The sequence below is a fragment of the Myxocyprinus asiaticus genome, chromosome 7 (assembly GCF_019703515.2).
Source record: "Myxocyprinus asiaticus isolate MX2 ecotype Aquarium Trade chromosome 7, UBuf_Myxa_2, whole genome shotgun sequence".
NCBI lineage: Eukaryota > Metazoa > Chordata > Actinopteri > Cypriniformes > Catostomidae > Myxocyprinus > Myxocyprinus asiaticus.
This window is the reverse complement of record NC_059350.1, coordinates 556,102-576,571: the sequence shown is the minus strand read 5'-3', so window position 1 is coordinate 576,571 and position 20,470 is coordinate 556,102. Positions and strand designations below refer to the sequence as shown.

The following is a 20,470-nucleotide window of genomic DNA, read 5'->3' as shown; positions in this document are numbered from 1 at the left end:
GACAAATAACACAAAGTGGATTAAAATGTGATTTAAAGAACTCACAAAGCACCATAGAGTAACATGATCTGATATATAAATATATTCAAAAGCAGCAAGTACAATTCAGAGAACAGAGAAAACACACATCAATGTTTGGTCCCACACTTGTTTTTTTGTTTTTTTTTGTTTTTTATAAGATAAACAATATTAGTGTGAACTTATGTAAAAACAAAATCTATTATAAAATAGCATATATACATATCGCTAATAAACAGGCACTTTGATTTGCCTGCTGGGGTTTTTAAGACGCATTAGGCTGTAACACATGGAAAGCTTATAGCAGCAGCATGAATGTGTGTTTGGATCCAGAAAATCATGTTTAACCAACCCAGATAAAAAAAAGAATTAGATTGACCAATGAGAAAAAAGAAACCAGGACAAACTTTCCCAAAGAAACAGCCAAAAATAACTGATCAAATGGCTAATAATTTAGACAAAGAATATTTTAGGAGGTTGTCACTGATGAACGAATTCTCTTTGATGCCAGTTCTTCCACAGCAAATGTGTAGTTATACTGCAGAAAAAACAATTCATGATTAAAATGAGTTTAAAGCTAAAATATAAAGCCATTTAAGCAACTAATCACAACACTAAAAGGCAAATTCAAAATAAAAGTCCTCAGAAAGAGACGTCACTACATTTTCTCTAAATGATGTATTAGCAGTGGATAATCAGGATTAGAAAACAATTAAACAGCAATAAAGATTCCGAAGATTTAAAGCAAATAATTATAAGATCTCACCTCATTCTCAATGTCCTGCACTGATTTTATCCGGATATCACATAATGAGCTTATAGACGCCTGACAGACACAGACAAACAGAGTTTATTACACTGCTTACAAGGAATTACACTGATTTCCTCCTTAACTGTGCTAGTTTCATGTCTCTTGACTCCACACTCTCTTTCTTCTCAAATAATGAAATCATTCACATTTAATCGATAATGTTCATATATTTATTTGGTAAGTAGGAGTAGTGTATGATGGTAGTGTCATAAGCACAATCCACTTTGCGCTGGTCTCCTGATAGCCCTGTCGGGTTTTATTATTCTATAATAATCAGCTGGCTGTACATTATTCCTCATTTGTATCCTAAAGTTAATCTGTGATTTCTCACCTTTGTGTTTGACTGAGACTCAAACTTCGGGTGTAGAGTGAAAGGAACTCCATCCATCGCTACACAAAACAACACATCACAATACTGTTGTTAGTTAAGCAATGGAAAATAGCCATGAAAAACTAAATTATGACAAGAAACCTTGCCTAACATTATAAGTGGAAATTATGGAAAAAAAATACAACAATATAAATGTATGATATGACCTTTATAACATGCCGAAGTTATTACTTTAACATGATATGACCTCTTTAATATGGATACTGACCTGCCAGATCTTAAAGAGCAAACAGATTATACAACAGTGTTCCAGTAGTCACAGGTATAGTGACGATGTGATCAGTTCATATGTTTGCTGTACCTGTTCTCCCAAAGATGTTACTATGGTTACCGCTGCCACACACCCCCTCCAATGACTCGTTGGTTTCCAGGTTACTGCGGTGATGGCTGACCTTTGGGGGGGCAGTAGGAAGGTTGCTATGAAGACAAGCAAGACAGACAGTTACTGTGTGAAGTCTGCAACTACCAACACCCTAGCAACTACAAAGCAACTCCCTGGCAACCACCCATTTCTTTAAAGTGTTGTAAATAGATGTTTCTAGTTGTGTCCATAGGCAAACGGATGATTTGTTTCTGTCTCATTTACTAGTCAAATCATTCAGTCAGTTGACTGATAGTCCCACCAGCCATGAGGTTATACCGTGCTTTGAGAAGCTGCACCAGGGTTTGACGATCTGTATCTGGATTTGCGAGAGTGTACCTGGGTTTGAGAGGCTGTGGTGGTCCAGCTCCTTCTAGCGAGAGACTTCTCATGTCCAGACTGACACTACGAGGCTTGGCCAGAGGCACTGGAGTGGAGAATGGGCCCTTCAAACACCAGACTACAAATCCATTCATGTCCCTGTAATGTAAACACACACATTAAAGATTGTGTAGAGTACCTGATTATAGATCATGATTTTTTTTTCCTCCCCTTTTCTCCCCAATTTGGAATGCCCAATTCCCAATGCGCTCTAAGTCCTCGTGGTGGCGTAGTGACTCGCCTCAATCCGGGTGGTGGAGGACGAATCTCAGTTGCGTCTGAGACTGTCAATCCGCGCATTTTATCACGTAGCTTGTTGAGCGCGTTACCGCGGAGACCTAGCGCATGTGGAGGCTTCATGCTATTCTCCGCGGCATCCACGCACAACTCACCACGCACCCCACCGAGAGCGAGAACCACATTATAGTGACCACGAGGAGGTTACCCCATGTGACTCTACCCTCCCTAGCAACCGGGCCAATTTGGTTACTTAGGGGACTTGGCTGGAGTCACTCAGCACACCCTGGATTCAAACTCACAACAGGGGTGGTAGTCAGCGTCTTTACTCACTGAGTGATTATAGATCATAATTAAAGATTATTTGATTCTACAACAGCCGTAGAACAGCATCTGATTATATACTAGGTGTGTATAGCGTCTGATTCTAGAACAGCAGTCCAGCGTGTCTGATTCTAGAACAGCCGTAAATCGTGCTGTGGCAAGCAGTAAGGATGGACACCTGGCAGAGAATTGTCTCAACCAGCCAGGAGAGAAGGAGGAGCCAGAGCACCAGTTCAAGAGAGAGAGAGAGAGAGAGAGACGGACGGAGCTGACTGTGTGTGCTAGTGTTGAGCTGAAATGCCAACCGAGTGTATGTGTAGTGTTGAGCCGAAAAGCCAGCAGAGTGTGTGGGATTATTTATAATGCTGAAAAGCAAACCATATGGTGTAAAAGTTTAATTGGATGTTTACTCGACTTCCGCTTCCTCCATCCTTCAGAGAGAGAATGTGAATCTGTCTGATTCTAGATCATCCATATAGAGTGTCTGATTCTAGAACAACCATATAAAGTATCTGGCTCTAGAACCAACATTTTGACTGCCTGATAATAAATCAGGTGTGTATTGTGTATGACTCTAGAACAGCTGTATAGTGTGTGATCTAAAACAGCCATATAAAGTATCTGAATAGGCGTATAGTGTGTCTGATTCTTGAACAGCCATATATGGTGTGTCTGATGCTTGAACAGCTGTATAGAGCACCTGATTCTAGACCAGCCATACAGTGTCTGATTCTAGACCAGCCATATAGTATGTCTTATTCTAGAACAGCCATATAGAGCATCTGATTCTAGAACAGTTATTTCGACTGTCTGATTATAGATCAGGTGTGTATTGCATCTGATTCTAGACCAGCCGTATAAAGTGTCAGATTCTAGAACAGCCGTATATAATGTGTCTGATTCTAGCACAGGCGTATAGAGTGCGTCTGATTCTAGAACAGTCTTCTAGACTGTTTGATTCTAGAACAGCTATATACAGTGGCTGATTTTAAAACAGGCATCTAGTGTCTGATTCTAGACCAGTGCCCGTATTCACAAAGATTTTTATCCAACCACTAGGGGTTCTCCAAAGAGTTCCTAGCTAGGAGTTTTTGTTTAAAACCTATTCACAAAACTGCTAAGAGCAAGTTTTAGTAAGGAAATTAAGATAAGAGTAAGGCGGATTTGACCTTGTTGCTATGGATGACACCACATTTTATTAGTGTGCTCTTTTAAATCACCCTCAGTGATTGGTAAACAGGGAACCACTATTTGTCAGCCAAGACAGACAGCGATATATATACACATATGATAGATGCCCCCTTTTTTCTCTGCAGCGAGCACGGATCCATAGAAAAACATACGTTATGAATTGTCGGATGATATGCGGTCTGGAGAGGGCATATATAGTTTGATAGATTATTCTGCTGTTGAATGACAGAAATTCCCAATTCATCCGCACTACACAGTTTTATTTCGATATGTCCAGGGAGCGCAGATTTTTTAAAACCTTTATCTCCGGTGTAATTGGGTTGTTCCAGTTTCTAGGAGAGGTAACTGCATCTCTAACTAAGTTGACAATAATGAAAACACCCTCAAGATTCAGGGTATACCTTTTTTAAAGGTCAATGTCAACATTATAATATTTATAATATTATAGAATTAAAATACATAGACTCAGTTATGATTCAGGAGATACCTTTTAAACTGTCAATGTCATTATAATATTCTAATATATTGTTTTTAACATGGATTGGCGATAGCAGCCATGCTTCGGATTGTTTGTGAGTCACTCTTAGGGAGACAGAAGTCCTCAGGATGACTTCCAAGCTGTTGTGGGTTTAGGAGCTACTTTTAGCATTAAAATGCTTCATGAATTACTCTTAAATGGAAATTTTACGAGTCCTAAAATTAGGTCATTTTTAAGAGTTGCTCCTAAGTTTACACGTTAGGAGCTACTTTTAGCCTTAAGATTTTTTGTGAATACAGATCTAGGTCTATAGAGTGTCTGATTCTAGACCATGTATACAGAGTGTTTGATTCTAGACCACGAATATACAGTGTGTCTGATTCCAGACCAGCCGTACAGTGTCTGATTCTAGATCAGGCCTAGAGAGTGTCTGATTCTAGACCAGCCGTACAGTTTCTGATTCTAGATCAGGCCTACAGAGTGTCTGATACTAGAATGTGTGTGTCATGTCTGATTCCAGACCAGCCGTACAGTGTCTGATTCTAGATCAGGCCTAGAGAGTGTCTGATACTAGAACATGTGTGTCATGTCTGATTCTAGACCAGCCGTACAGTTTCTGATTCTAGATCAGGCCTACAGAGTGTCTGATACTAGAATATGTGTGTCATGTCTGATTCCAGACCAGCCGTACAGCGTCTGATTCTACATCAGGCCTACAGTGTCTGATTCTATACCAGCCATACAGTGTCTGATTCTAGATCAGGCCTACAGTGTGTCTGATACTAGAACATGTGTCATGTCAGATTCTAGACCAGCCGTACAGTTTCTGATTCTAGATCAGGCCTACAGAGTGTCTGATACTAGAACATGTGTCATGTCTGATTCTAGATCAGGCCTACAGAGTGTCTGATACTAGAACGTGTCATGTCTGATTCTAGACCAGCCGTACAGTTTCTGATTCTAGATCAGGCCTACAGAGTGTCTGATTCTAGACCAGCTGTACAGTGTCTGATACTAGAACATGTGTGTCATGTCTGATTCTAGACCAGCCATACAGTGTCTGATTCTAGATCAGGCCTAGAGAGTGTCTGTTACTAGAACATGTGCGTCATGTCTGATTCTAGATCAGGCCTACAGTGTCTGATACTAGAACATGTGTGTCATGTCTGATTCTAGATCAGGCCTACAGTGTCTGATACTTGAACATGTGTGTCATGTCTGATTCTAGATCAGGCCTACAGTGTCTGATACTAGAACATGTGTGTCATGTCTGATTCTAGACCAGCTGTACAGTGTCTGATACTAGAACATGTGTGTCATGTCTGATTCTAGACCAGCCATACAGTGTCTGATTCTAGATCAGGCCTAGAGAGTGTCTGTTACTAGAACATGTGTGTCATGTCTGATTCTAGATCAGGCCTACAGTGTCTGATACTAGAACGTGTCATGTCTGATTCTAGACCAGCCGTACAGTTTCTGATTCTAGATCAGGCCTACAGAGTGTCTGATAGTAGAACATTTGTCATGTCTGATTCTAGACCAGCTGTACAGTGTCTGATACTAGAACATGTGTGTCATGTCTGATTCTAGACCAGCCATACAGTTTCTGATTCTAGATCAGGCCTACAGAGTGTCTGATACTAGAACATGTGTGTCATGTCTGATTCTAAACCAGCCGTACAGTTTCTGATTCTAGATCAGGCCTACAGAGTGTCTGATACTAGAATATGTAAGTCATGTCTGATTCCAGACCAGCCGTACAGCGTCTGATTCTAGATCAGGCCTACAGTGTCTGATACTAGAACATGTGTGTCATGTCTGATTCTAGATCAGGCATACAGGGTGTCTGATACTAGAACATGTGTGTCATGTCTGATTCTAGATCAGGCCTACAGGGTGTCTGATACTAGAACATGTGTGTCATGTCTGATTCTAGACCAGCCGTACAGCGTCTTATTCTAGATCAGGCCTACAGGGTGTCTGATACTAGAACATGTGTGTCATGTCTGATTCTAGATCAGGCATACAGGGTGTCTGATACTAGAATATGTAAGTCATGTCTGATTCCAGACCAGCCGTACAGCGTCTGATTCTAGATCAGGCCTACAGTGTCTGATACTAGAACATGTGTGTCATGTCTGATTCTAGATCAGGCCTACAGGGTGTCTGATACTAGAACATGTGTGTCATGTCTGATTCTAGATCAGGCCTACAGGGTGTCTGATACTAGAACATGTGTGTCATGTCTGATTCTAGACCAGCCGTACAGCGTCTTATTCTAGATCAGGCCTACAGGGTGTCTGATACTAGAACATGTGTGTCATGTCTGATTCTAGATCAGGCCTACAGAGTGTCTGATACTAGAACATGTGTGTCATGTCTGATTCTAGACCAGCCATACAGTGTCTGATACTAGATCAGGCCTACAGAGTGTCTGATACTAGAACATGTGTGTCATGTCTGATTCTAGATCAGGCCTACAGTGTCTGATACTAGAACATGTGTGTCATGTCTGATTCTAGATCAGGCCTACAGTGTCTGATACTAGAACATGTGTGTCATGTCTGATTCTATACCAGCCGTACAGTGTCTGATTCTAGAACATGTGAGTTGTATCTAGACCAGGCGTTATCTCACCCCAGGCAAGTGTACTGCTGCAACGTCGTCTTGTTCTTAGCCGTCATTCTGAGCTCTAGAACTGCTGTTGCAACACTGCCCACAGGAACAATCCGCACACAGACACGCTTCTTCTTCCCAACAGATGCTTCTGCACACAAACACACACACAATGCTTACACTTACACTGAGGACAACACAGCAGACAGAGAGTGAGATTTGCATGGAAACTGTAAGGCATGAAACAGACTCTACACCAGTACACAAACACTTCTACCTACACAAGCTTGATTTGACGTGTTGTTGTGGACCAAAATGTGTCAGAACTTTTAGAAGTGTTCTACTACAATCAGTTTTCTCATTCAGGCAAACTACTATCATAGTAGAACGGTTTTAAGAACTTTGAACTTAATTTTAAGTTAACTTAACTAAAGTTAAACTGTTGATATTTATTTGTTTATAGCTGCTACCTGAATAATAATTTATAACACATGTGGTTTATTAGCACAGACTTTTGAAGCAAACTATATCGCTCCTTTGAGTATCGAGGTTTGTTACCACCACGGTAATGCAAGAATGCACAATTCACAAGTTCACCTGCTCATATGTGATAAAGGGTAAACGTTTGTGGCTTTCTGTCCGCAAAGTAGGGGCTCGAGGAAGAGACTTGACACGAGCTCTAAATTCTCCCTCTCACTTGATATATAGAGGAAGCTATGGGCAGGAACCCTTAGAAGATTGAGGAAGGAGATGGGGAGGTGGAGGGATACCAGAAAGACTGTCGCTTGAGTGAGGTAAGCGGCGGTTTATATACAAAGCTCCTCCCGAACTTTCGTTTAATAACTCCATTTACATGTTGTGCATTGTGTAGAGTATGTTTCTGTCCTAAATTAGGCAGGTTTGTGAATGGTCTTACTGGGCTCCAGGTATTCTGGGATGTAGCAGTAACCGTGAGGAATCGTCTCTTTATCAGAAATCACCTGCACATCTGCCACGACCATCCCACCAGACAGATCCTACAAAAAGAGATCATTTTCATCAAAGGAATAACACTTGCTTTGACATTTTGCTAATGCAGTGACATTAGGACATTTTAAATTACCTTGCTGTAAGACAGAAAGTATCCTGATTTGAGTCCAAACCCCCGACTGAAGTTAGCAGAGACGCCATCTTCAGTGAGACTGACCTAAACACACACACACATCACATTAATGGCTATGAAGCAGTGCACATTCATTGATAGTATGTGCAGGTTTGTACCAGGGTGAAATGACTGGGGCAGGTGGTGCCATTAGATGCCCATGCCACTGCAGTGATGGGCCTGTTGGTGGCGCTAGACGCTTCAAACACAGACATCTAGAGAAATACACACATCAATTGAGATTTATTTCAATAGTGACAAAACTGAGTGACAAATCATGACAATTCTGTCCCCAAACTTATTTGTACATTTTAAGATAATTTCATGCTCTTTTATGTAGATTCAAGACTAAATAAAATAAATTAAAATCATCTGCTCTTTCAAGGGATGTAAGGCACAATGAAAGCCTCAGTCACCATTTAATTTCACTGTATGGGGTAAAAAGGTAATAAAAAGTCAATGGTGACTGAGACTAACATACTGCCTAACATCTCCTTTTGTGTTTCACTTAATAAAGAAAGTAATACAGGTTTGGAACACAATGAAGGAGAGAACATGACAGAAGTTTTTGGGTGTACTATCCCTTTAACTGAACTGAATACCACACGATAATGACGTGTTTTATTGTATGTCTATCTGTTAATCACACCGTTTATATTTATTAATATCGACTACCATCTGTTTTTGACTTTAACACACGAAGTACGACGTAGCACCGATCATAGTTTCATAATTTTAACATATACAGATTATATTCAGCATTAACTTTAACAGTGTTGTGATTGTGTGTCTAATAAACATGTAAAGCAGTATTGAGTACTTACGTGCTGTTTGATGTAAAGTTTGTTCTTGTCAAACTGAACTCACAGTCACAGAACAGGAAGTGAAGACTGAAGGACTACAACTCCCACAGTGCACACGCTAACGTCACAACGGAAGAGCGCATGCGCAGAACGGGACAGGGGAAATAATAACACATTTTTATGAGTATACTATTATAACCTTATTTTACGTTCTGATTGGGTATTTCATTTCTATAGTGTATTATTTTAATTGCATAAATTATATTTTTTTTGCTAATTGTTCTTTGTTCATGTCATTTGCTAAATAAACTATTAAAGAAAGAAAAAGGCATAAAACCTTACAGTGAACAGTTAGAGAAGTGTTTTACTAATTGAAAATTTAAATGAGACTTTTGTAAGGTGTAAGAAGAGACATTTATTTTGGCAAAATGTATTACATGTATTTTTGTAACTGATCATTTGTACTTTCAATTTGCATTATGTAAAAAAACTGAAAAACTTTTTAAACTTTTTAAAACTAAAACTATTCATCTTTTATAACTTTTTGCCAAGTTTCACACACAAAAGTGTACATTCTCCAATCACAAATCACATTTGATGTCATTTGTTAACTAAATTAAGCAGAACATTCTCTGCATCTGAAAATGCTAGAAAAACACTTTTGTTGTGTTCTTTTAAGATTTATAGTTGATATATATAATTTATTACAATTCATTGTTTATATATATATATATATATAATTTATTTTTAACATATGGCTATTTGTTATATTGTAATTTCTTCACTGCTAAATTTAAAAGAAAGAAAAAAATCAATATAGAGTGCTCATTTAAAATGTTCTTAAGTGACCTTTGACATCGGTTATCAAATGAGTATACTTGTGTATTTATATAAAAGGATCTCCAAGCTTGCCATCACACAATCATTCTAGTTTTATCCTTAATGACTTGTTCGTGTTGTAAAAAATGTTTACATTTTCCATTTGTTTGTGAGCTACAGTACAAACATTTAGAACACCTGATACATTTATTCACAATTGAATGATATATTCTATTTACTATCCAAAATACAGAAGTACAATTCACAACACTTCCTTGTATTTCTCACTTTTTTTTCTAAATAAAATAAAATGTACTGCAGCTCTTTCTTTTCAGCAGTATCTTAACCCTCCTATGGTATTTGGTCATTTCTGACCGAAATAATTTTTCCTCATTTAATAAAAATGTTTTCCTTTATCTAAGCAGTACAAAACCTGGTGACTTTTCCTCCATTTGCCATCTGAACATAAAAAAAATACATAAAAAAAAAACAGTGATCATAAAGAACAGCTACACCTTTGGTATTCACAGTCAAGATTGACCACCATTGAAAATGAATGGGAAAGACCAAAATACTGAGCTTTTTTTTTATCTGTCAAATACAATCAATAAATCAGCCACAATGCAGAAAAAACAGACATAAATTACAGGGTGAGACTCTAAATCACCCTCTGTACAAAACATACACACGCACACACATACAGAAGAATGAACTGGTGAGACTATAACACTTTTTTTTTTACATTTGTCACAAAAAAAAAAAAAAAAAAAAAATCAGCTACAATGATAAAACACACACACTCAGAAATGTAGGGGTGATAGGATAGCACACTCATAATGCAGAACACACACACACACAGAGAGAGAGAGAGAGAGAGAGAGAGAGAGAGAGAGAGAGAGAGAGAGAGAGAGAGAGAGAAAACAAGGGCATCAATAAGTGGAGCTCTACAGCCATCGTTTGGTCATTGTTGGCATTACAAGTCATTTGTTGTTTTCCAGCTGATGACAACAATCTGAAACACACACACACACACACACGTTTGCTAAATACATTTTTACTATACAATGTTTGAAATGTCAAAATGTTTACTCTGATTCTTCTGTTTTGTTCTCTAATTGTATTTTCAGAATTTTTTAAGTTTATTTCTGTTTCTTGATGTTCATTTTCTTGACATTATTATGCGTTTACTTGGAGTTATTACATTTTTATGTTTGAAATAAATTATTGGTAGAAAAATGCTTATTCTGTGTCTTCTCTTTGTAACACCATGATCAGGTTTGATTGCAAGCATAATGACATTAACTGAAAATACTGAATGCTAAATTTGACAAATAATACTCTGATAATGTCTAAATATATCTTGTGATAAAATATAATATTAGTTTACAACAAGTCATCAGACTACACAGTATGTGTCTACAGTCATCTACTGGCCGTTACTGACATGACATGATTTTCAAGTCAAGTTATTTATATTTTATTCACCAGATAGCAGCAATTTATGCCTCCAATTTATGTTACATTCTCATATTATATTTATGTGTCAACTTATAGAAATGTAGGTTCTGAATGAAAAAAGAAATGCTTATTTGTATATGCAAATTAATAGTAAAATTTAGAAATTTACTTGTAAATAAGATAAAAATAGCATACAATCCCAAAAGAATCCACCATTTTAATGTTCTTACTTCAGGGAAGAAGAAATGGTATCATTATCATAAAAAAATAAATAAAAAATAAAATAAAATGGGTTACAAATCTGACCCTTCCGGTCAAAACTGACCGGGAAAACCAAAGGGAGGCACCATAGTTCAATACCATAGGAGGGTTAAAGAGAAAAAAAACATGTGACAGCAAATAAAACTTTGACTATATAATGCACCAAACATGCATCATTCATGCACGTTTACAGTCTTATATAATCATATTATTATTGATTGTAACATATAAACATTCAACACAGTGAGACTGCATTCAATCAATAAACTGAAAAGACAAAATTTAAGATGCAAATCAAACACTTTGACAGGATGAGGTCCTGCTATAATAAATGTTTATAGTTTAATAATACATTTTATGTAATTACATTATTTTTCAGCTGCACTATACCTTTGAAGAATTTAGCATATAATAATAAGTCAAATTCCTACAGTCAGGATTTTCTCTGTTTGTCTGAATTTACAGAGTGATATTGTTGTCTCGAGTGTTTGTTCTCTGTGTGTCTGCTGATGTCCTGATGAAGTGCAGGAGTGTGATGTCATAGATCACCTGATGTCCGTTATTCCAGGTGTACAGTGCTCTCATTCTGGGGTTATATTCCAGCATGGAGATGTGCGAGTACTGGTTATGAAAGGAGATCTCCTTGTACTCGTATGATGAGCTGCTCGTGTAGTATGTGAAGTGAACTTTCGCTCCAGCCAGATGTGAGTTAGAGACATACAGCGTTCCACAGATCATGAAGGATTCTCCAGTGCTGCGTTTGGGAAAGCCCGTGTCCCAGGACCTTTCCACCTCCAGAGTGTCTGGATCTAGGCGACTCACCACCATGTTCCCTCCACTGGGAATCGTGGAGTAAACTACCCAAAGTCCGGTCTCATCGGCCATGAGATCAATGTTAGAGGAGCTGCCCCACGAGTATGGGAATGTGTTGTTGTATCCGGCCCGATCCAGAGACTGCTGCTGTAACACACACCCAGAGCTCAGATGATACCGGACCAGAACATTACTGTGGTGTTTATTATAGTACAACGAGCCGTTATACACCACATGACCCGTACCTGACAGATGAGAGTACCTGAAGTTAAAGAAACACTGAGATCATGTGTTTATGTTTATGTTAGTGTTTACGTTCATACCTGACCATGGATGAGGAAGATGATGGACCAAAAAGTTCTGTCCGTTAGCAAAGTCACTGAGCGATTGATATTCCACCAAACGCTTGCCCTTAAAATAACCATCCATCACCCACACCTACACACACACACACACACACACACACAAACACACACACACACAAACACACACGCACACACAAACACACACGCACACACAAAAACACATATAAACACACACTACAGGAAGTCAAAGCTATCAATGGATTACTAATAGTGACTCATATCTAAAATAGATATGATAAATTATACAGTTAAGCTTTAAAATTATCATGTTGAATTTGTTCAAAATTAACTTAAATGTTTAAATGTTAAATGTTGTGTTGTCTTGTGATGTCACGGAGTGTTTGGATTGTCCTGTACATACGCGACTGTCAGAGCTGTCAATCAAACAGTCCATCATCCATGATCCAAAACGAGAACCTGAAGATCTGACAGTGAGTGGAGTGGCGATACTTGTGAGTCTACCACAACCTGAAACACACACACACACACACACACACACACACACACACACACACACACACACACACACACACAAACAGGTCTGATAATCAGTTGAATCAGTCTACACATAAAAAAAACAAGGAGGGTCAAGTGTTTGGTATCATTGTAAAGAACATTTTTCACATTTTGTAATGATATAGATTATGATACATTTGGAGACTCTCAGCCTAAGAAACTGCTTAAAAAAAAAAAAAAAAAAAAAAAGCCAAAATTTACTTTTTTTCTTCTTTTTTTTATTTGACATTATATATTTCTGGGTGTAAATAAGGTGGCTCCGAAAAACTATTGTTTGTTTTGTTTTGTTTTGTTTTGTTCCCAATCATGTGAACTTTATATGAGAAACATTTTGTGTTGATACAACAAAGCAATCAAAAGTTATAGCATCACAAAAATGTTTTATCATAGTGTCCAAAAGCCTCTCCAAACAAATAAAACCTAATAATTTTACATAAGAACTAATTACACATGCAAAAATAACAATGTCTAAAGGTTTGCATAGCATGCAGACATGATTTTAGTAATGAGATTTCACAGAATGAGTTTCATTCTGTGTCATTTGAGTCATCATTGAGTCTGTGTCATGTATTTGGTGCCATCTCCTGGTGGTCATATGTAACATTGTGCTTCATGTGGATTATCTAATGATCTATGCATCCGATTATCTTGTGTGTGGGCTCGTCTGAAAGATAATCACCTCTTCTAAGTAATGGTATGATATGTTATGTGCCGTTTATTTTTCACGAAGTTATAAGTGAAAACACGGCATATAAGCAACACCAACTTAATTGTCAAAGACATATACTTAGCTATTACTCGCTATATTTTTGTCTGTGGCTCCATTACAAGTATCTATGTTTAAGTATTTACCAAATTAAGCTTTTTATAGTCTATAGTTGAAGTCAGAAGTTTACATACACTTAGGTTGAAGTCATTAAAACTCATTTTTTAACCACTCCACATATTTTATATTAGCAAACTATAGTTTTGGCAAGTCGTTTAGGACATCTACTTTGTGCATGACATGAGTCATTTTTCCAACAATTGTTTACAGACAGATTGTTTCACTTTTAATTGACTATATCACAATTCCATTGGGTCAGAAGTTTACATACACTAAGTTAACTGTGCCTTTAAGCAGCTTGGAAAATTCCAAAAAATGATGTCAAGCCTTTAGACAATTAGCCAATTAGCTTCTGATAGGAGGTGTACTGAATTGGAGGTGTACCTGTGGATGTATGTTAAGGCCTACCTTCAAACTCAGTGCCTCTTTGCTTGACATCATGGGAAAATCAAAAGAAATCAGCCAAGACCTCAGAAAATAAACTGTGGACCTCCACAAGTCTGGTTCATCCTTTGGAGCAAATTCCAATTGCCTGAAGGTACCACGTTCATCTTTACAAACAATAGTATGCAAATATAAACACCATGGGACCACGCAGCCATCATACCGCTCAGGAAGGAGACGCATTCTGTCTCCTAGAGATGAATGTAGTTTGGTGCTAAAAGTGCAAATCAATCCCAGAACAACATCAAAGGACCTTGTGAAGATGCTGGAGGAAACAGGCAGACAAGTATCTATATCCACAGTAAAATGAGTCCTATATCGACATAACCTGAAAGGCTGCTCAGCAAAGAAGAAGCCACTGCTCCAAAACCACCATAAAAAAGCCAGACTACAGTTTGCAAGTGGATATGGGGACAAAGATCTTACTTTTTGGAGAAATGTCCTCTGGTCTAATGAAACAAATATTGAACTGTTTGACCATAATGACCATCGTAGGGTGAAGCCGTGGAAGGCTCAAAGAGCGGAGCCATAGAAGGCGGAGCCATGGCAGGCTTGAGGAGCAAAGCCGTAGAAGGTGAAGCCATGGCAGGCGGAGCCATAGGAGGCTCGAGAGGCAAAGCCATGGAAGGCAGAGCCATGGGAATGGATGACTGGGAAATGACCTCAGTGGTCACGAACATGAGCAGAGTCTCGGGAATGACCTCTGTGGTCGCGAACATGAGCAGAGTCTCGGGAACGACCTCTGTGGTCGCGGGCATGGACAGAGACTCGGGAACGACCTCTGTGGTCGTGGGCATGGACAGAGACTCAGGTACGACCTCTGTGGTCGTGGGCATGGACTGAGACTCGGGAACGACCTCTGTGGTCGTGGGCATGGTCTGAGACTCGAGTACGACCTCTGTGGTTGTGGGCATGGACTGAGACTCGGAAACGACCTCTGTGGCTGTAGACAGAGACTTGGGAACGACCTCTGTGGGACGGACGAGGCTGGCAACGCTGGCTCTGGGACGGACGAGGCTGGCAACGCTGGCTCTGGGATGGATGAAGCTTCCAGCTCGTTGGCCATGGCAGGCGTGGGCATTGGCTCGTTGTCTGTGACAGGTATGGGCAGTGGCTCGTTGGCCATGGCAGGTGTGGGTGTTGGCTCGTTGGCCGTGACAGGCATGGGTAGTGGCTCGTTGGCCATGGCAGGTGTGGGTGTTGGCTCATTGGCCATGGCAGGTGTGGGCATTGGCTCGTTGGCTGTGACAGGCATGGGCAGTGGCTCGTTGGCCATGGCAGGTGTGGGTGTTGGCTCATTGGCCATGACAGGCATGGGCAGTGGCTTGTTGGCCATGGCAGGTGTGGGTGTTGGCTCATTGGCCATGGCAGGTGTGGGTGTTGGCTCATTGGCCATGGCAGGCGTGGGTGTTGGCTCATTGGCTGTGACAGGCATGGGCAGTGGCTCATTGGCCATGGCAGGTGTGGGTGTTGGCTCATTGGCTGTGACAGGCATGGGCAGTGGCTTATTGGCCATGGCAGGTGTGGGTGTTGGCTCATTGGCCATGGCAGGCGTGGGCGTTGGCTCATTGGCCGTGGCAGGCGTGGGTGTTGGCTCATTGGCTGTGGCAGGCAAGGGCACTGACAATTTGTGGGAAAGGGATTTTGTGGCCCTACGCACCGATATCAGTGGCAGATAATTCAACTTGGAGACAAGGGTCGTGAAGGACCTCAAGGCCGGGGCCACAGAAGGCAAGATTATGACATGGCGTGGAACCAACTCAGACTTAACTGGAACATAGTGTATAGCAGACTCAAACTTGACTGGGACATGGAGTGGAGTAGGCTGAGGTGTTACTGTGACCTGGCTTGGAGCAGGCTGTGGAGTTGCTGAGACATGGTATGGAGCAGGCTGAAGCGTGGCTGTGATATGGCATGGAGCAGACTCAGGCTTGGCTGTGACATGGCATGGAGCAGGCTGAGGTGTTTCTGAGACATGGCATGGAGCAGGCTGAAGCGTGGCTGTGACATGGCATATAGCAGGCTTAAGCGTGGCTGTGACATGGCATGGAGCAGACTCAGATGTGGCTGCGACATGGTGTGGAGCATTACCTTGATGAAGAGAATGCAGTTGATCTCCGGCATCTTTGCCTCCTACTGGATGTTCAAACGCAGCACGAAATCGTTGGAGGAAGTAACAGAACGAAGGGAATGTTGTTCTGTCGCTGTTCCACACTGCTGCAATCCAGTCTAATGCCTTACCGGTAAGCAGCGAACAAACAAAGGAAATGCGGCTCTCATCAGTGGGGTATAGTGTGGGTTGTTGATTAACAAACCGAGAACATTGGAGCAGAAATCCCTTACATTTAGCTGGTGATCCATTGAATTTCTCAGGAAAGGTAAGGCGTGGGTTAGTGGTGAATGTGCTAGGTGAGACCGGGTAAGCTGCTGGATTGGATGAACAGGCTGAAGGGTTTGGTGTTGGTAAACAGAGGCTTTGCAAAGTTTTAACAAGCTCCTCTGTTAACGATGACAGCCAGTCAAGCTGTTGATGGTGTATGGCCAATACATCCGCTTGCGCTGAGACCTCGGTGGTGAGTTGCAGAAAAGCCGCTGGATCGGTTTGTGGAGAAGTCTTCTGTAATGATGAGTCAGTGGAGTTGAAATCCATATGCAGCTTTTAATAACAATAAACGTAGTAATACAGACAGGCAGGGGTCAATCACCAGCAACAGTAATATCCAAGGTAATCAAGAGAGGTAGACAATAAACAGGCAAGAGGTCGGGCAGGCGGCAGACAATCACAGGTTATTTCCAGGTAAACAAGGCAGTAATAGTAGGCAGGCAGTAACGGGTCAAAACAGGGTGAACAGTCCAGGATCATACACAGGTAATGCAATAAACACAGAGAACGCTCAGAAATGTCAGCCAGGGCAAAACAAGACTTCGCAATGACAGTGAGTGAGAGTGAGACTTAAATAGCTGAATGGATTGGAAACAGGTGAACAGGTAATCATTGACAGGTATGGGGATTATGGGAAATGGAGTCCAGAGAGTTAAAGTCAATCCCCAGGTGATGGAGCCCTCTGGTAGTGAGTGGGAGGAACAACAAAGGCGGGATTCATGACAATATTCAACAGATTAACGATTTTGTTAATACATCTATATTATCAAAGGTTTTTGTTATGATTTACAAGATATGAAGTTGGAGACACGATGCACGTACTGAAGGGGCATGTTTCCATATAATTATATTTTGCTTTTCATGCCCTCACTTCAATTTTGAATACTTGATTTATCTAATCAAAATAACAAAATATGCTTTGAAGTGAGGATAAAAATCTGGATGAATATTGTCAGTCAGTGATTGTTTTTATTTTTCCTCTAGTGGCCACTGTTATACTGTAGAATATTCCTGCATCAGCCACAGAGGAACACTAATTGCAACAATCGGCATACATTTTTGCCGACAACCAATAGTTCCAAAAAGCAACTATCAGAACCGATTAATCGGTAAAACCGATATATCGGTCTTCCTCTAGTATATTCCACATTAGTCAGAAACATTTCTTTATGTACAATTATCATGTGTGAATGAATTGCTATGAATTTTATTAATTTTATATTTAAATAACTTACCCCCATTACATCAAAGCTTGTGATGGCATAAAGACACTGAAACATACTCAACACCAGTGAATGCTAACGCTTTAGAAACATACTTTACGGAAGTATGTATACATATGCAAATGCATATGCAAGCGCTTGGCCAACATATTGCCAAGTGCCAAAGCACGTTGAACATGGCAGTAACAAACCGATAGAGGGGACGATAGAGTTTCCTTCAAACGTCTGTGCCATTAAACTGAATGTGTTATTATTCTGGTAAGTTGCTATAAATATATTGCCTTTAACTTACTTGCTCAGCAATATTCTCTTCAAACTGTTGCTCTGTCATGACAGTAGCTGACTTGAAAGAGAAAGCCCACCATAGAAGTGGACAGTTCACACTAATCTCACTATAGTGACCTTTGTGGCAATGTTGAGAATGCAGCATGAACTTGCATTGTGTTATGAACTGTACTTTGACACATTTTGGAAAGCAGCATTGCACAACATTTAGCTTGTGGCTTATATGTTTCGGCCACAACATCAAATTGTAAATGTTATGTTCAGAATACAAATCATAATTTACATTCTCACCATTGCCATTAGGGGCTATTAAGGTCTTCTAGAGTCAAGTTTTAAAACTGTCGACATGGTTATAGCTAGCTACCTGAATAATACCTAGGGATGTCATAAAATATCAGTTTATCTATTATTGATAGGAATGTTATTTTATCAATACATTTTTGAGGCATTGATATATTACAGTATGATCAGCTGACATTTAAATTAGAAGCCCAATTTGTGTGCTTTCAATTTACTGCTGGTTGCATTCCATTCAATGTAGTTTGATGTAATAGCTTTGGGAGACCTCAAGGGGGCGACATAACATTTACTGAAGCTGGTTGTGGCATGGACAAGGCACAGATATCACACACATATATTAAGGGCTGATGGCAGTCCAAAGTTAAGAAGGTTTTTGTACTTCAAGAATTAACAAAGTGACGTTTATGAGTTTGCAGGTTAGTGTATGAAACTGGTGTAACCGCACAATGTAATGGCAACGATTATTATGCAATTTCTCTGTATGTAGCCATGAATAGGTCTTTCATTCAAGCTGTCAAACCACAAAAGACATACTTGTAACTGAAAATACATTGTGTAAGCTAAATGAAAGATACTTAAACACAATATATCATCCAGCAATCACTAGAGTAAATAATCTATGTCTTTTGATAATGATTTGGGTCGAATTTAATGGAAAACTTTGCGAGTTGAGCTCCGTGGTGCTGCAGAGTTTTAAACAGCCTTCGGAGACAGCGTTTGAAGGTAACTCTATCGCTCTCTTGAGTACTGAAGTTTGTTACCGCCACAGTAGCACAGGAATGCATTTATAATCAAGTATATATGACGAGACTGCATGTTAGCAATGTTTTGGCCAAAGATTTGGATCTACGTATGTTCGCGCAATTATGTAAAGTATGTTTAATTCTAAACACACACATGCACACACACGAGTACCCAGCTGGATGGCGCAGGCCTGTAGGTGGCGCTCTAACACAAATGCTCTGTGCTGTAGCTGATTATAGTAGTACACTGTGACCTGTTCCTGTAGTATGGAGAGAGAACTGCTGAGTTGCTCCAACTCCTCCATCACATCCTCAATCTGCCCCACATCCGCCCGGAACCGACCCAACAGCACCTTCAGAGGGCGACACTGAGACATACTCCAGCAGCAACTCCTGAAAGACACGAGAAGAGATGGAAACAGGCGTTTTAATATTGATAGTCAAGATCTGGAGTGATTTCTCCAGTGTGAATGTGTGTTTGTTTGCTAAGATTTACTTTGGGGATATCTTCAATTAGAAAAATAATGCATATGTTTTTTTGTGTGAAATGTGATCATTTAGATGTGTTACCTGTAAACTATTGGTGGTGAGGCTGTGTGGGTTATTATGGGCTGCTTTTAATCTGGTCTCCACGGTAAAGAGCAGCTTCTCTGAGTCTCTCAGGTGCTGAAGATCTTGAGACGTCCTGGAGTTCAGCAGCTCCATGAACTGAGACACATTCTGCACCTGTAACACACATTATCTGCATTCACTCACTTAAACAAAGATTTGTTTGTGACAGTAAACCCAGCGGCGGTCCTCACGTGATCAGAGATCTGCTGTAGTCGAGTGTGTCGAGGGTCTCCACTGCACACACTCTGATCTGGAGTCAGTATTGAACACACACACTTCCCCTGAACAGATCCAAACACCTGCCAACCATCATCCTCACCTGGATACAACACCTGCAGAGACAAAGAGAAACAGAGAGTACATTCATTACATTTATTCTGATCAATAAATATATGTGTCGCCAAAACTTGACACAAATAGAGCAGCTCAGGTTAATCGTAATCAATTCACTCTGGAATTTCGAAATAAGGTTTGTGGTTAATGCAACGTCCATGCTAATACGTTTTAGTTCGAAAATGCAATCATTTCATTACATTACGCCTAGAACGGTGTTCTCCACCAAAAATGTTGTAAACCCTGCTTAAAATGTTTGATTCCCAGAATGTTATAAAAGGTTATAAAAAAATAGAACCTAAAAATAACCATTAGAGAAAGTTCTGTGTAAGTACTC

General features: G+C 40.0%; 2 protein-coding genes across 3 annotated transcripts; one reads left to right on the top strand and one right to left on the bottom strand.

Annotated features, from left to right (window-relative positions):
* Positions 1-16: 16 nt before the first annotated feature.
* On the bottom strand, positions 17-18,447 carry LOC127444182 (multivesicular body subunit 12A-like). Of its 2 annotated transcripts, XM_051703422.1 has the most exons (10): positions 8,774-8,873; positions 8,069-8,164; positions 7,911-7,994; positions 7,725-7,824; positions 6,830-6,959; positions 1,921-2,061; positions 1,522-1,637; positions 1,161-1,219; positions 785-844; positions 17-556 (listed from the first exon to the last, which is right to left on the bottom strand). In XM_051703422.1, exons 2-10 carry the CDS (start codon positions 8,162-8,164, stop codon positions 488-490), a joined length of 855 nt encoding a protein of 284 aa, XP_051559382.1. In that variant the 5' UTR covers positions 8,774-8,873; the 3' UTR covers positions 17-487. The 2 variants fall into 2 exon arrangements, 1 of the variants encoding a protein (XP_051559382.1); XR_007897781.1 differs by lacking the exons at positions 17-556; positions 785-844; positions 1,161-1,219; ... (2 more) ...; positions 6,830-6,959; positions 7,725-7,824 and adding exons at positions 12,427-12,541; positions 12,830-12,936; positions 16,346-18,447 and having other exon boundaries at positions 7,916-8,164; positions 8,774-12,348.
* Positions 15,292-16,479, top strand: LOC127444183 (fibroin heavy chain-like). Its single transcript, XM_051703423.1, has 2 exons — positions 15,292-15,625; positions 15,656-16,479. Exons 1-2 carry the CDS (start codon positions 15,292-15,294, stop codon positions 15,931-15,933), a joined length of 612 nt encoding a protein of 203 aa, XP_051559383.1. The 3' UTR covers positions 15,934-16,479.
* Positions 18,448-20,470: the final 2,023 nt, after the last annotated feature.

Bases quoted from the DNA above. Each gene is read 5' to 3' on its own strand.
- LOC127444182 (XM_051703422.1), bottom strand. From the start codon at position 8,164: ATGTCTGTGTTTGAAGCGTCTAGCGCCACCAACAGGCCCATCACTGCA. The intron at 7,995-8,068 runs GTACAAACCTGC...GTGTGTGTTTAG, and splicing joins GCCCCAGTCATTTCACCCTG to GTCAGTCTCACTGAAGATGG. The intron at 6,960-7,724 runs GTAAGACCATTC...GTTTGTGTGCAG, and splicing joins CCCAGAATACCTGGAGCCCA to AAGCATCTGTTGGGAAGAAG.
- LOC127444183 (XM_051703423.1), top strand. From the start codon at position 15,292: ATGGATGAAGCTTCCAGCTCGTTGGCCATGGCAGGCGTGGGCATTGGC. The intron at 15,626-15,655 runs GTGTGGGTGTTG...TGGCCATGGCAG, and splicing joins TGGCTCATTGGCCATGGCAG to GCGTGGGTGTTGGCTCATTG.